Source organism: Cetorhinus maximus, chromosome 26 (assembly GCF_964194155.1).
Source record: "Cetorhinus maximus chromosome 26, sCetMax3.hap1.1, whole genome shotgun sequence".
Taxonomy (NCBI): Eukaryota; Metazoa; Chordata; class Chondrichthyes; order Lamniformes; family Cetorhinidae; genus Cetorhinus; species Cetorhinus maximus.
In genome coordinates, this window is record NC_135904.1 from 15,261,325 (window position 1) to 15,275,102 (window position 13,778).

A 13,778-nucleotide genomic window follows, 5' to 3' on the forward strand; every position below is an offset into this window, starting at 1 on the left:
TTTGTTAACCATATTTATTGATTTTTAATTTTGAGTTTGGAAGGATAAAGTTTGTGTTTATACGAAATACAAGTTTATGATAAATTTCAGTTTTGATTCTTTCATCTGGAGCCAAGTTGTTAGTTACTGTCCTTTGCCATTGCCAGGATTGGTCAGGTTGTCTTTTGGGTCACTGTCGAGAACAAATTGTAGTAGAAATCCAGCTGTTGGCCAGTCAACGAGGGCTTTAAATTCTGAAGGGATCTGAGAAAATGATCCTGTTTCACAGCAGCAGCACCAAGTCCATTTTCCTGCAGAGCCAATAAGGCAGCCTGTAGGGGAACAATGGGCAGGTGATAACAAAATAGCTACAAGGCGTGTGGAGACGTCTGACACTTGTCCTGTCCCTGGTTGGTGAGTAGAGTTTAAAGTTAGCTAAGGCTGACACCGTCAACATATTCACAATAGACACAGAGGATGGGATAGAGGAATCCCTTGGAGGGGAGAGTGATCCTGGGTAACATTGAGGCAAGGTGAGAATGGAAACAATATTGGGAGTCAGGTGAGGGAGTTGGGGTGCAAAGGTGGCGTTGTTGATGTGAGTGAGATCTGGGGGAAGGGCAAGGTCAGGGGGACAGCTGGACAGTGGACAGCTTCCTACAGACAAGTTACAGCTTGTGATCAGTATTAGTGATGACACAAACCTGGGAAATGTCTTGCCTTTGCCACTCTAAACCCCAATTCTCCAGAGACACACTGGATAAAATAGTAATCAAGGAAAAGTGAAGAAGAATTTCACTACAAGGCTGGACTTTATAAAAATATACATTAACAGAAAGTGCTGGAAATACTCAACAGATCCAGCAGCACCTGTGGAGAGAGAAATAGAGTTAACGTTTCAGCCACAGGTGACTTCTCACCTCTCCACAGATGCTGACAGAACCAATGAGTATTTCAGATCTGCTTTTATTTTAGATTTTCAGCATTCACAGAATTTTGGTTTTGATAAAATTTATCCAGTGTGTCTCTGGAGAATTGGCGTTTAGAGTGGCAAAGGCAAGACATTTACCAGGTTTGTGTCATCACTAATACTGATCACAAGGCTGTTGGTGGAATTCTAAAGAACTTAATTGGCTCTGAAATACTCGGTGTCCTGAGGATGTGAAAGGTGCTATAGAAATGCACATTATGTCTTATCAACAAAGTGCCAGTGATCAGAGCAATTCTGAAAGATTTTGTGGCTTCAGTCCCTCTGCTCACATCAGGTGAGGAATCCGATTGTGTAAAACACAAAAAGCTAATTTACCGCGAGTGTGTGTGAATGAAACAATGTGGCCGTTTACAGCAACAGCGTGGTCATTTACAGTGCGAGAAACAGTGTGGCCATTTACAGCGAGAGAGTGAGAGAGAAACAGTGCGGCCATTTACAGTGCGAGAAACAGTGCGGCCATTTACAGCAAGAGAGTGAGAGAGAAACAGCGTGGTCATTTACAGTGCGAGAAACAGTGCGGCCATTTACAGCGAGAGAGTGAGAGAAACAGCGCGGCCATTTACAGCAAGAGAGACAGTGTGGTCATTTACAGTGAGAAAGAGAAAGAAACAGCAGAGCCATTTACAGTGAGAGAGTGCGAGAGAAACAGCAGGGCTATTTACAGTGAGAGTGAGAGAGAAACAGCGTGGTCATTTACAGTGAGAAAGAGAAAGAAACAGCGTGGTCATTTACAGGGAGCGAGTGTGAGAGGAGCGGGGCCTTTAACAGTGAGACAGTGAGAGAAGAGTGAGACACCATTAAAGAGCGTGAGAGAGAAAAGAGCGTGGAGAGCAGCTGATTGGCGAGGAGGATTGGTGAGTATTTCTAGTCTTTAAAATAAAAGTAAGGTATTTAGTTTGTCTTTAGATAGTTACTTAGTGTAAAGAGCAGGGATACTAGAGTAATTAATTAATAAATTGAATAAAATACAATAGCGATGGCAGGATGGGTGATGCTTTGCTGCTGCAACATGTGGGAGCTGCTGGACACCAAGGTGATCCCGAGCGAACACATCTGCAGCTCGAGGAACTTCGGATCCGAGTTAAGGAGCTAGAGTCCGAGCTGCAGACTTTGCGCCACATCAGGGAGAGGGAACGTTTCCTGGACACTTTGCTCCAGGAGGTGGTCACGCCCCTCAGACTAGGTAATTCAAATATGGTCTGTGATCAGGGACAGGAGGGTGTGACTGCAGGTGAAGCAGGTGTGGGGACCCAGAGGGGGGTGTTCGAGGAGCCGTGCCCCCTGCGACTGTTCAACAGTTACAAGGTTCTTGCAAGCTGTGTGGAATAGAGCGGGGACTGCAGGGAGGATGAGCGAACTGACCACGGCATCATGGTATAGGGAGCCATTCAAATTGGGGTGGGGGAGGAGGAGGAAATGGGAGCATTGTAGTGATAGGGGACAGATGCTGTTCTCTACAGCTGTGAGCGTTAGTCCCGAAGGCTGTGTTGCCTGCCCAGTGCCAGGGCTAAGGACATCTCCTCAGGGCTGGAGAGGAACTTGGAGTGGGAGGGGAGGGATCCAGTTGTCATCGTCCATGTTGGTACCAACGACATTGATAGGACTAGAAAGGAGGTTCTATTGGAAAGAATTTGAACAGTTAGGAGCTAAATTAAAAAGCAGAACCTCCAAGATAATAATCTCGGGATTGCTACCTGAGCCATGGGCAAACTGGCATAGGGTAAATAAAGTCAAGGAGTTAAATGCATGGCTCAGAGATTGGTGTGGGAGGAATGGGTTTCAGTTCATGGGGCACTGGCACCAGTACTGGGGTAGAAGGGAGCTGTTCCGGAGGGATGGGCTTCACCTGAACCGTGCTGGGACCTGTGTCCTGGCAAATCGAAAAACTAGGGTTGTAGAGAGGGTTTTAAACTAAACAAGAAGTGGGGGGAAGGGTTCTGGAAAAGGTATATGCAGGCTTACAAAGGAAAAGGATATGGCAGCCTTGCAGGGCAGCTATTTAGGTAATGATACCCAGAATGTGACAGGAAGGGACAGAGTGTACAAACATAAGAAAAAGCCGCAAATAGGGGGAAAAAAAAGGTAAAAAGGCAAAATGAATGGCCCTACACTTAAATGTACGTAGTATTCAGAATAAAATAAATGAATTAATGGCACAAATTGAGGTTAATGGGTATGATCTTATAGCCATTACGGAGATGTGGTTACAAGATCAAAGCTGGGAACTAAATATTCAGAGTTATGTGACTTTACAAAAGGAAAGGCAGGAAGGAAAGGGTGGTGGAGTAGCTTTGTTAGTACGAGATGGAATTAGTACGATAGCAAGAAAGAACCTTGGATCAGAAGATGTAGAATCCATATGGGTGGAGGTAAGAAATAACAAGGAGAAGAACACTGGTGGGAGTAGGCTACAGGCCCTCTAACAGTAGCTATACTGTAGGACAGATAATAAGTCAGGAGATAAGGAGGGCATGTAAAAAAAGCAGTATATTAATCATGGGTGACTTTAATCTTCATGTAGATTGGGAAAATCAAATTGGCAGAGGTAGCCACGAGCAAGAATTCATAGAGTGCATTTGGGACAGTTTCTTAGAATATGTTGTGAACCCAACTAGGAATCAGGCTATTTTGGATCTGGTAATGTGTAATGAAGCTGGTTTAATAAATGATCTCAGAGTAAAGGATCCCCAAGGAAACAGTGACCATAATATGGTAGAATTTAGCATTCAGTTTGAGTGTGAGAAACTTGGGTTGGAAACAACTGTGCTAAACTTAAATAAGGGTAATTACAATGGAATGAGGGCAGAGTTGGTTGGAGTGGACTGGGAAAGGATTTTAGCAGAAAAGACGGTTGAACAATGGCAGACGTTTAAGAAAATAGTTCATGACTCACAACAAAGATATATCCCAGTGAGGAAGAAAGATTCAAGGAAGGGGATAAACCAACCATGGTTAACCAAAGAAGTTAAGGACAGTATCAAATTGAAAGAAAAAGCATACAACGTGGCAAAGATTAGTGGTAAGCCAGAGAATTGGAAAAGTTTTAAAGGTCAACAAAAGATGACCAAAAAAAAAAATAAAGAGGGAGGAAAATAAACTTTGAGGGTAAACTAGCAAGTAATATAAAAACAGACAGTAAGACAGTAAGTTGAATATATAAAAAGGAAGAGAGAGGTCTAAGTGAACATAGGCCCCTTAGAGAATGAGGCTGGGGAAATAATAATGGGGAACCATGAAATGGCAGAGGAGTTGAATAAATACTTTGCTTCAGTCTTCAGCATTCCAAATATACTAAAATCATGGGGCAAAAAAAGGAGGGGGGGGGGGGAGGAAATAAATACAATAACTATCACTAGAGAAAAAGTACAAGGGAAACTAATGGTGCTAACGGTAAGGCTGATAAGTCCCCTGGACCTGATGGGTTGCATCCTAGGATATTAAAGGAAGTAACTACAGAGATAGTGGATACACTGGTAGTAATCGTACAAGAATCCTTAGATTCTGGAAAAGTCCCAGAGGATTGGAGAACGGCCAATGTAATACCCTTATTCAAAAAGGGAGGGAGACCAAAAAATAGGTAACTATAGACCCAGAGATAAAAACAAAAAACTACTGCGGATGCTGGAAATCCAAAACAAAAACAGAATTACCTGGAAAAACTCAGCAGGTCTGGCAGCATCGGCGGAGAAGAAAAGAGTTGACGTTTCGAGTCCACATGACCCTTCAGCAGAACTGAGTAAAGTTAGGAGAGGGGTGAAATATAAGCTGGTTTAAGGTGGAGGGGGGGGGAGAAGTTGGTGGGGCGGGGTGGTTGTAGGGACAAGCAAGCAGTGATAGGCGCAGATTTGCTCCTATCACTGCTTGCTTGTCCCTACAACCACCCCCCCACCTCCCCCGCAACTTCTCCCCCCCCCCGCCCCAGCTTAAACCAGCTTAGATTTCACCCCTCTCCTAACTTTACTCAGTTCTGCTGAAGGGTCATGTGGACTCGAAACGTCAACTCTTTTCTTCTCCGCCGATGCTGCCAGACCTGCTGAGTTTTTCCAGGTAATTCTGTTTTTGTTTTTAACTATAGACCCAGTTAGCTTAACATCCGTCATTGGGAAAATATTGGAGTCTATTATAAAGGATGTAATAACAGAGCATTTAGAAATACATAATATAATCAAGCAGAGTCAGCATGGCTTCATGAAGAGGAAATCATGCCTAACAAATTTATTAGAATTCTTTGAGGAGGTAACCAGCAGGATAGATAAAGGGGAACCAATAGATGTAATGTATTTGGATTTCCAAAAGGCATTCAATAAGGTAACGCACATCAGGCTACGTCATACATCAGAACCTATGATGTTGGGGGTAGTATACTAGAATGGATAGAGGATTGGCTAACTAATAGAAGACAGTTGGGATAAGGGGGGCATTTTCAGGATGGCAAACCTGTAACTAGTGGAGTGCCACAGGGATCAGTGCTGGGGCTGCAATTATTTACAACATATATTAATGACTTTGATGAGGGAAGTGAATGTACTATCGCCAAGTTTACAGATGACACAAAAAGAGGTCTGAAGCCAAGTGGTGAGGTTCACATAAGGAGTCTACAGAGGGATATAGACAGGTTAAATGAGTGAGCAAAAACTTGGCAGATGGAATATAATGTGGGAAAATGTGAGGTTATGCACTTTGGCAGGAAGAATAGAGGAGCTGAATATTATTTGAATGGAGAAAGATTGCAGAAGGCTGCAGCACAGAGGGATTTGGAAGTCCTTGTGTATGAATCCCAAAAAGCTAACATACAAGCTTAACAGGTAATAGGGTAGGCAAATGGAATGTTGGCCTTTATTTCAAAGGGAATGAGTATAAAAATAGGGGGAAGTCTTGCTAAAACTATACAAGGCACTAGTTACACCACACCTAGAGTACTGTGAACAATTTTGGTCTCCTTATCTAAGGAAAGATATACTGGCATTGCAGGCAGTCCAGAGAAGGTTCACTAGGTTGATCCCAGGCATGGAGGGATCTTCTTATGAGGAGAGGTTGAGTAGATTGGGCCTGTACTCATTGGAGTTTAGAAGAATGAGAGGTGACCTTATTGAAACATATAAGATTCTTAAGGGGCTTGACAGGGTAGATGCTGAGAGTTTGTTTCCCCTTGTGGGAGAGTCTAGGACCAGAGGGCATAATCTGAGAGTAAGGAGGCACTCATTTAAAACAGAGATGAGGAGGAATTTCTTCTCTCAGAGGATAGTCAATCTGTGGAATTCTTTACCACAGAGGGCTGTAGAGACTGGGTCATTAAGTATATTCAAGGCTGAGATAGACAGATTTTTAATCTGTAAGGAAATCAAGGGTTATGGGGAAAGGTAGGGAAGTGGAGTTGAGGATCAGATCAGCCATGACCTCATTGAATGACGGAGCAGACTCAATGGACCGAATTCTTCTACTACTTCTGCTCCTACGTCTTATGGTCTCATCAGCAGTTCAGGCCCACTTACAATGTGTGACTACACCAACTATTACCCAAAGTGCCCATTCTGCCTTGTTTTGCTGGTATAATAGAACAGCAGTCTGGACGAGCATCATCTCAAAGACAGAATAAATTAATCTAAGTTTCATTATTCCACCAAACTCCAAAACTCTTGCTTTCTGCATTTCTATATTATGTACCTTTCTCAGTTTTAAACCCGGTGACAGAGTTACATACGATGCTGTGACATCTGTCTACCATTAACTGCTAGCAGGGCAGAGAGTGAATATACTCAGGCCTGTGCTTGACTCTTAGTGCAGGAATGCCAGTTTCTCACACACACTTCACTCACCTCTTTGCATAAATTCTGTATATCTGCTCCAGTAAACCCTGTGGTCTCAGCTGCCAGTTCTTCCAATGACACATCATCCAGTGGAGTTTTGGAAGTGCAAATCCTCAGTATGGAAAGCCTTGCCTATATATGTAATAAATGTCATTAGTGAGCAGAGCAAATACAGCAGTGGTTTCTTCAGGTAACACAAAATGAACATTGTATAAGCAACATCACCAAAAAAACAATTACCTGGTCATTATCACATTGCTGTTTGTGGGAGTTTGCTGTGTGCAAATTGGCTGCCACGTTTCCTACATTACAACAGTAACTACACTTCATTGGCTGAAAAGTGATTTTGGATGTCCTGAAGTGTTGAAAGGCACCATTTAAATGTAACCTTTTCTTTAAGCATCTTTATGTAGGAATATGAAGACGACATCAATACAAATGAAACCAACAATCAAACCACTGACTACAGTGAAGTTTGGGTCAACACTCACTAATTGGGACACTAGTCGCACAGCTCACAGCACCAAAATGCACCATACAGAATGTCTGTCATCTACTTCATGAACCCACGCTTACCTCTTCATCCGGAGATGGAACAAAGATTATTTGGTCAAATCTCCCAGGTCGCAGCAAAGCATCATCTAAGAGGTCTGGTCGATTTGTAGCAGCAACCACAATCACGTCTTTGTTACGAACCTCCTGAAATTCCAACTAAACAATTGGAAAAATACAATGTTTCATTACCCTCAAAATGATAATTAGTGTGAATTCTGTTGGGATGTTAATGATTTAAACCCAAGTTTAGAAATTAGGAATGGAAAAACAAATCAACACGCCGAATGGCTGAAATTTAGCTTTATTGTGTTAGGAGTCGATAACAAACCAACGAGCAGGTGGATGGAAGTTTCCTGTTCATTGATTTACATTAGAAATTATTAATATGGTCACCCAACCAGGAGTTGTCAGCTTCATCTTCAAATCATCTAGGTGTAACATATAGATTAGCCAATGAGGAAGCAACTCTGCTCTCATTGGCAGCTAACAATGTCATCACCCACATAACATTGCAGAGTTTCATCCAAAGCTGCTGGAAATTGCAATGATTGAGTTTTCATTATTTTGGAGCAGCTTATGCAATGTACAAATCCAGTGCAGGACTGTGAACCTCTTGCCACACTCTGCTCCATGTAATTATTTCATTAGCACATAACTTTGACTTAGTTTAGATGGAACATAATGTTTTAACCATTTACTGACTGCCTGTTGGCAGACAGGATAATGTGTTGTCACACATGGTCCCTGGCTCTGTGAAACTGGGAAAAGGAAGAGTCTTGAGGCAGGTATAAGGGATAAGTTTCAGGCCACAGGAAGCTCAGTCATGGAAAAGTACCTTTTTGTTGTTGTTATAGAAGTTGTTGGGAAGAGGGTCTAAATTATAACAACGCCCAATACATTTCAGATGTAACAGTGTTTATTTTTGTGATATTGCTTAGTGGAAAAGTGTCAGGAAGGACCTGATCAGAATAGCCCTGTTGCTTTTGAGTAGTGCATGGGGATCTCTAATATCCATTTCTACAGAAACTCTTGGCTTAATGTTTCATTCAAAGGTCACAGGCCTGGGCAACGCTGCTCTCACCCAGGTTAGATAATACTCAGGTCTTGAAATCAGACTTGAATCCCAGGTTTTTTTAACAGGAATGTTATTTTTTTTTATTCATTCATGGCTGGGCCAGCGTTTATCACCCATTCCTAGTTGCCCTTGAGAAGGTGGTGGTGAGCTGCCTTCTTGAACCACTGCAGTCCATGGTACACCCACAGTGCTGTTAGGGAGGGGGTTCCAGGATTTTGACCCAGCGACAGTGAAGGAACGGCTGATATATTTCCAAGTCAGGATGGTGAGTGGCTTGGAGGGGAGCTACCAGGTACAGGCATTCCCACCTATCTGCTGGCCTTGTCCTTCTAGATGGTAGTGATTGTGGGTTTGGAAGATGCTGGCTAAGGAGCCTTGGTGAATTCCTGCAGACAGTACACCCTGCTGCCACTGTGCGTTGGTGGTGGAGAGCGTGAATGTTTGTGGATGTGGTGCCAATCAAGCGGGCTGCTTTGTCCTGGACAGTGTCAAGCTTCTTGAGTGTTGTGGGAAGTGCACTCATCCAGGCAAGTGGGGAGTGTTCCATCACACTCTTGACTTGTGCCTTGTAGATGGTGGACAGGCTTTAGGGAGTCAGGTGGTGAGTTGCTCGTTGCACTATTCCTAGCCTCCGACCCGCTCCGACCTCAATTTCTGGTCAATGGTACCCCTAGGATGTTGATAGTGGGGTATTCAATGATGGTAATGCCATTGAACATCAAGGGGCGATGATTAGATTCTCTCTCTTGTTGGGGATGGTCATTGCCTGACACTTGTGTGGCACGAAAGTTACTTGCCACTTGTCAGCCCAAGCCTGGATATCGTCCAGGTCTTGCTGCATTTGGACATGGACGCCTTCAGTATCTGAGGAGTCGCAAATGGTGCTGAACATTGTGTAAGCATCAGTGAACATACCCACTTCTGACCTTGTGATGGAAGGAAGGTCATTGATGAAGCAGCTATAATGGTTGGGCTGAGGACACTACCCTGAGGAACTCCTAAAGTGATGCCCTGGAGCCAAGATGACTGCCCTCCAACAACCACAACCATCTTCCTTTATGCTCGGTATCACTCCAGTCAGCGGAGAGTATGCCCCCCGCCCCGATTCCCATTGACTCCAGTTTTGCTAGGGCTCCTTGATGCCACACTCGGTCAAATGCTGCCTTGATGTCAACGGCAGTCACTCTCACCTCACCTTGCGAGATCAGCTCTTTTGTCCATGCTTGAACCAAGGCTGTAATGAGATCAGGAGCTGAGTGGCCCTGACGGAACCCAAACTGGGCATCAGTGAGCAGGTTATTGCTAAGCAAGTGTCACTTGATAGCACTGTTGATGACCCCTTCCATTACTTCCATTCTAATGAGACCTGCAGGCACTAAATACTGCAGGCACTCCTGGACACTGCACAAGGGTCATTTCTGACAGTTAGCAGGATAAGCTAGACCCAGAGCCTGAACGCAAAAAGAGCACGTGCTAATTTACTCTGTAACTGACTGACAGAAATGAGTTTCGGGTTAATTGAAGTGAGACCAGATCCCAGAATGCACTTCAGCTTACCAGCCCCAAAATAATTGTTCCAATGAATTAATTACCCCAAACCTTTTAAAAAATAAAAAACACTGTAAAACTGCAATAAAATTACAATTTAAAGGTGAATTATTAAAGCGTCATTGACTTCTGATTCAATCTCATCTCTAAAGTTAGTTCCAAAAAAAATGAAATAATCCTTTCAGAATGAAACATTTCCATCTATTAATTCTTTGTTCCTTTAAAGTGAACGTGTGCTTAATCTAAGGAACGTAGGAAACAGGAGCAGGAACAGGCTATTCGGCCCCTCAAACCTCCTCTGCCATTCAACTAGATCATGGTTGATCCCCTACCTCAACACCATCTCCCCTCACTATCCCCAAATCCCTTGATATATTTAATGTCTAGAAATCTATCGATCTCTGTCTTGAATATGCTCAATGACTGAGCCTCCACAGGCCTCTAGAGTAGAAAATTCCAAAGATTCACCACCCCCTGAGTGAAGAAGTGTCTCCTCATCTCAGTCCTAAATGGCCTGCCCCTTATTCTGAGACTGTGCCCCCAGCCAGGGGAAACATCCTTCCTGCATCTACCCTGTCGAGTCTTGTTAGAATTTTGCATGCTTCAATGAGATCACCTCTCATTCTTCTGGATTCTAGGCCCACTCTGCTCAAAATCTTGACATAGGACATCAATCTGAATGAACCTTCGCTGCACTCCCTCTATGGCAGGCCGATTCTCCCTTAGGTAAGACCACCAAAACTGGATACAATACTCCAGATGTGGTCTCACCAGAGCGCTCTACAAGTGCAGCAAGACTTCTCTACTCCTGTACTCAAATCCTCTTGCAATGAAGGTTAACATACCATTGCTTCCTACACCTGCATGTTAGCTTTCAGTGACTCATGAACAAGGACACCCAGGTTCCTTTAGTTATCAACACTTCCCAATCCACCACATTTAAGAAATATCCTGCTTTTCCTTTTTTCTTACCAAAGTGGATAACTTCACATTTTTTCACAGTATATTCCATCTGCCATGATTTTGCCCACTCACAGCCTGTTCAAAGCCCCTTGAAGCCTCTTTGCATCTTCCTCCTAAGTCTCATTCTCACCGTGTGGCATCAGCAAACTTGGAAATATCACATTTGGCCTCCACATTCAAATCATTCACATAGATTTTGCATAGTTGGGGCCCAAGCACTGATCCTTGCAGTATCCCATTCGTCACGGACTGCCAACCTGAAAATGACCCGTCTATTCCTATTGTTTTCTGCCTGTTAACCAATTCTCAATCTATGCCAGTATATTACCCCCAATCTCACGTGCTCAAATTTTGCTTCCAACCTCTCATGTGGGACCTTATTGGAAGCCTTCTGAAAATCCAAACACACCATATCCACTGGTTCTCCTTTATCTAATCTGCTAGTTACATTCTCAAGAAACTCCAACAGGTTTGTCAAACATGATTTCCCTTTCATAAATCCATGTTGACTCTGCTCAATGCTACCATTATTTTCTAGGTGCCCAGTTAGTACATCCTCTAGAGTTCTCTTTATTGATATCAGGCTAACAGGTTTGTAGTTCTCCGTTTTCTCTCTCCCTCCTTTCTTAAATAGTGGGGTTACATTTGCTATCTTCCAATCTGCAGAAACCATTCCAGAATCTACAGAATTCTGAAAGATGACCACCAGTGCATCTGCTATCTCTACAGCCAACTCTTTCAGCACTCTGGGATGTAAAGGTAAATGGGATTAGGTAGGTAGGTCAGGTGTTTCTCACGTGTCTGTGCAGACTCGATGGGCCGAAGGGCCTCATCTGCACTGAGAGATTCTGTGATGTGGATCATCAGATCCAGGGGATTTATCAATTTTCAGTCCCAATAATTTCTCCGGTACTGCTTTTTTACTAATAATTTCTTTCAGCTCATCATCCTTGCTAGTCCCTTGGTTCTCTAGTATTTCTGGCAGGTTTTTTGTATCTTCCTCCATGAAGACAGACACGAAGTATTTGTTTAGCTTCTCTGGCATTTCCTTAACCTCCATTATAAATTCTCCTGTCTCTGCCTGTAATGGACCCACATTTGTCTTTGCTAATCTTTCCCTGTTTCTCAATTGGATAGCACTACCAGCGCCAGCACAGTCTCAGTGGGCAGAATGGCCTCCTATAAGACCATAAGACATAGGAGCAGAAACTAGGCCATTAGGCCCATCGAGTCTGCTCCGCCATTCAATCATGGCTGATAAGTTTCTCAGCCTCATTCTCCCGCCTTCTCCCCGTAACCTTTGATCCCCCTTACCAATCAAGAACCTATCTATCTCGGTCTTAAATACACTCAATGACCTGGCCTCCACAGCCTTCTGTGGCAATGGATTCCATAGATTCACTACTCTCTGGCTAAAGAAGTTTCTCCTCATCTCTGTTCTAAAAGGTCTTCCCTTTACTCTGAGGCTGTGCCCTCGGGTCCTAGTCTCTCCTACTAATGGAAATATCTTCTTCATGTCCACTCTATCCAGGCCTTTCAGTATTCTGTAAGTTTCAATCAGATCCCCCCTCATCCTTCTAAACTCCATCGAGTATAGACCCAGAGTCCTCAAACATTCCTCATATGTTAAGCCTTTCATTCCTGGGATCGTTCTCGTGAACCTCCTCTGGACCCTCTCCAGGGCCAGCACATCCTTCCTGAGATACGGGGCCCAAAATTGCTCACAATATTCTAAATGTGGTCTGACCAGAGCCTTATAAAGCCTCAGCAGCACATCCCTGCTTTTATATTCTAGTCCTCTCGAAATAAATGCCAACATTGCATTTGCCTTCCTGACTACCGACTCAACCTGCAAGTTAATCTTAAAAGAATCCTGGACTAGGACTCCCAAGTCCCTTTGCACTCCAGATTTCTGAATTAAAAGCCTCCTGTGCTGTATCATTCCATTTCCCTCTTCACTCTCTCTCAGTTCAGCTGAAACAATTTTCTAAACTGACCTTTTGCAAGCTATTTTTCTATTTAGTCCACATCTATATAAATTGAGAAATCTGAAGCAAGGTTTTACTCTCAGCCACACAGCTGTAGAGCAACCCAAGGAAAGCAGCTCCAAGCATCACGGTGACATTTCCGCGAGTGGGAGTGACCTGCTCATTGATCTGCAATTAGCCAGCGTTCTGTGCAGCTGCGTTGAGCAGTTCATTTATTTGATCAAAACCTTTTAAGAATCAGCACTTTCCACATTCAGGTTTAACCAATTTGATCTTTCACCTTTTTTGTCTGTTCCGAATGTTCTCCTTCAGGTGCAAATATTTTCCTCTTAGTGCCTCTCCCCTCAGCCAGTGGTCGTCCAATTCCATCCATCTCATTGAGAAGAACAGAGAGCACTCGCTCTTTAACACTACGGTCGTTTGTTCCATCGAGTGAACGTGATCCAAGCATGGAATCGATTTCATCCAGGAACAGGATTGACGGAGCTGCAGCTCGAGCTTGGTGAAAAACCTGTACATTAACAGAATGTGTGTGTATGAGGGCGTCGGTGTAAGGGGAGAGGACAATGGGGATGCAGCAAGTTTGTCATTATTTTTACTAATTATTACCAAGATTTTATCCTTTAATAAAAACAGCAAGTGCTGGAAAACCTGAGCAGGTCTGGCAGCATCTGTGGAGAGAGAAACAGGGTTAACGTTCATCCAAAGAAGAGTCACACTGGACTCAAAGCATTATCTATGTTTTCTCTCCACAGATGCTGCCAGACCACCAATTTTTCCAGCACAGTTTTTAATTCAGATCTCCAGCATCCACAGTACTTTGCCTATCCTTTAATATTTGATAAATTACTTACGCTAACCACTAGAAAATT

At 43.5% G+C, this 13,778-nt stretch overlaps 1 protein-coding gene across 1 annotated transcript in view; it reads right to left on the reverse strand.

Annotated features, from left to right (window-relative positions):
- The window catches only part of afg2b (AAA ATPase AFG2B), a 17,482-nt gene continuing 3,704 nt past the window's right edge, over positions 1 to 13,778 (reverse strand). Inside the window, exons 5-8 of the mRNA XM_078530193.1 lie at positions 13,187 to 13,417; positions 7,354 to 7,488; positions 6,787 to 6,909; positions 1 to 311 (exon numbers count right to left, since the gene is read on the reverse strand). Of these exons, the coding sequence (XP_078386319.1) occupies positions 153 to 311; positions 6,787 to 6,909; positions 7,354 to 7,488; positions 13,187 to 13,417 (648 nt within the window). The 3' untranslated portion in view covers positions 1 to 152. The remainder of the gene's footprint in view (positions 312 to 6,786; positions 6,910 to 7,353; positions 7,489 to 13,186; positions 13,418 to 13,778) is intronic.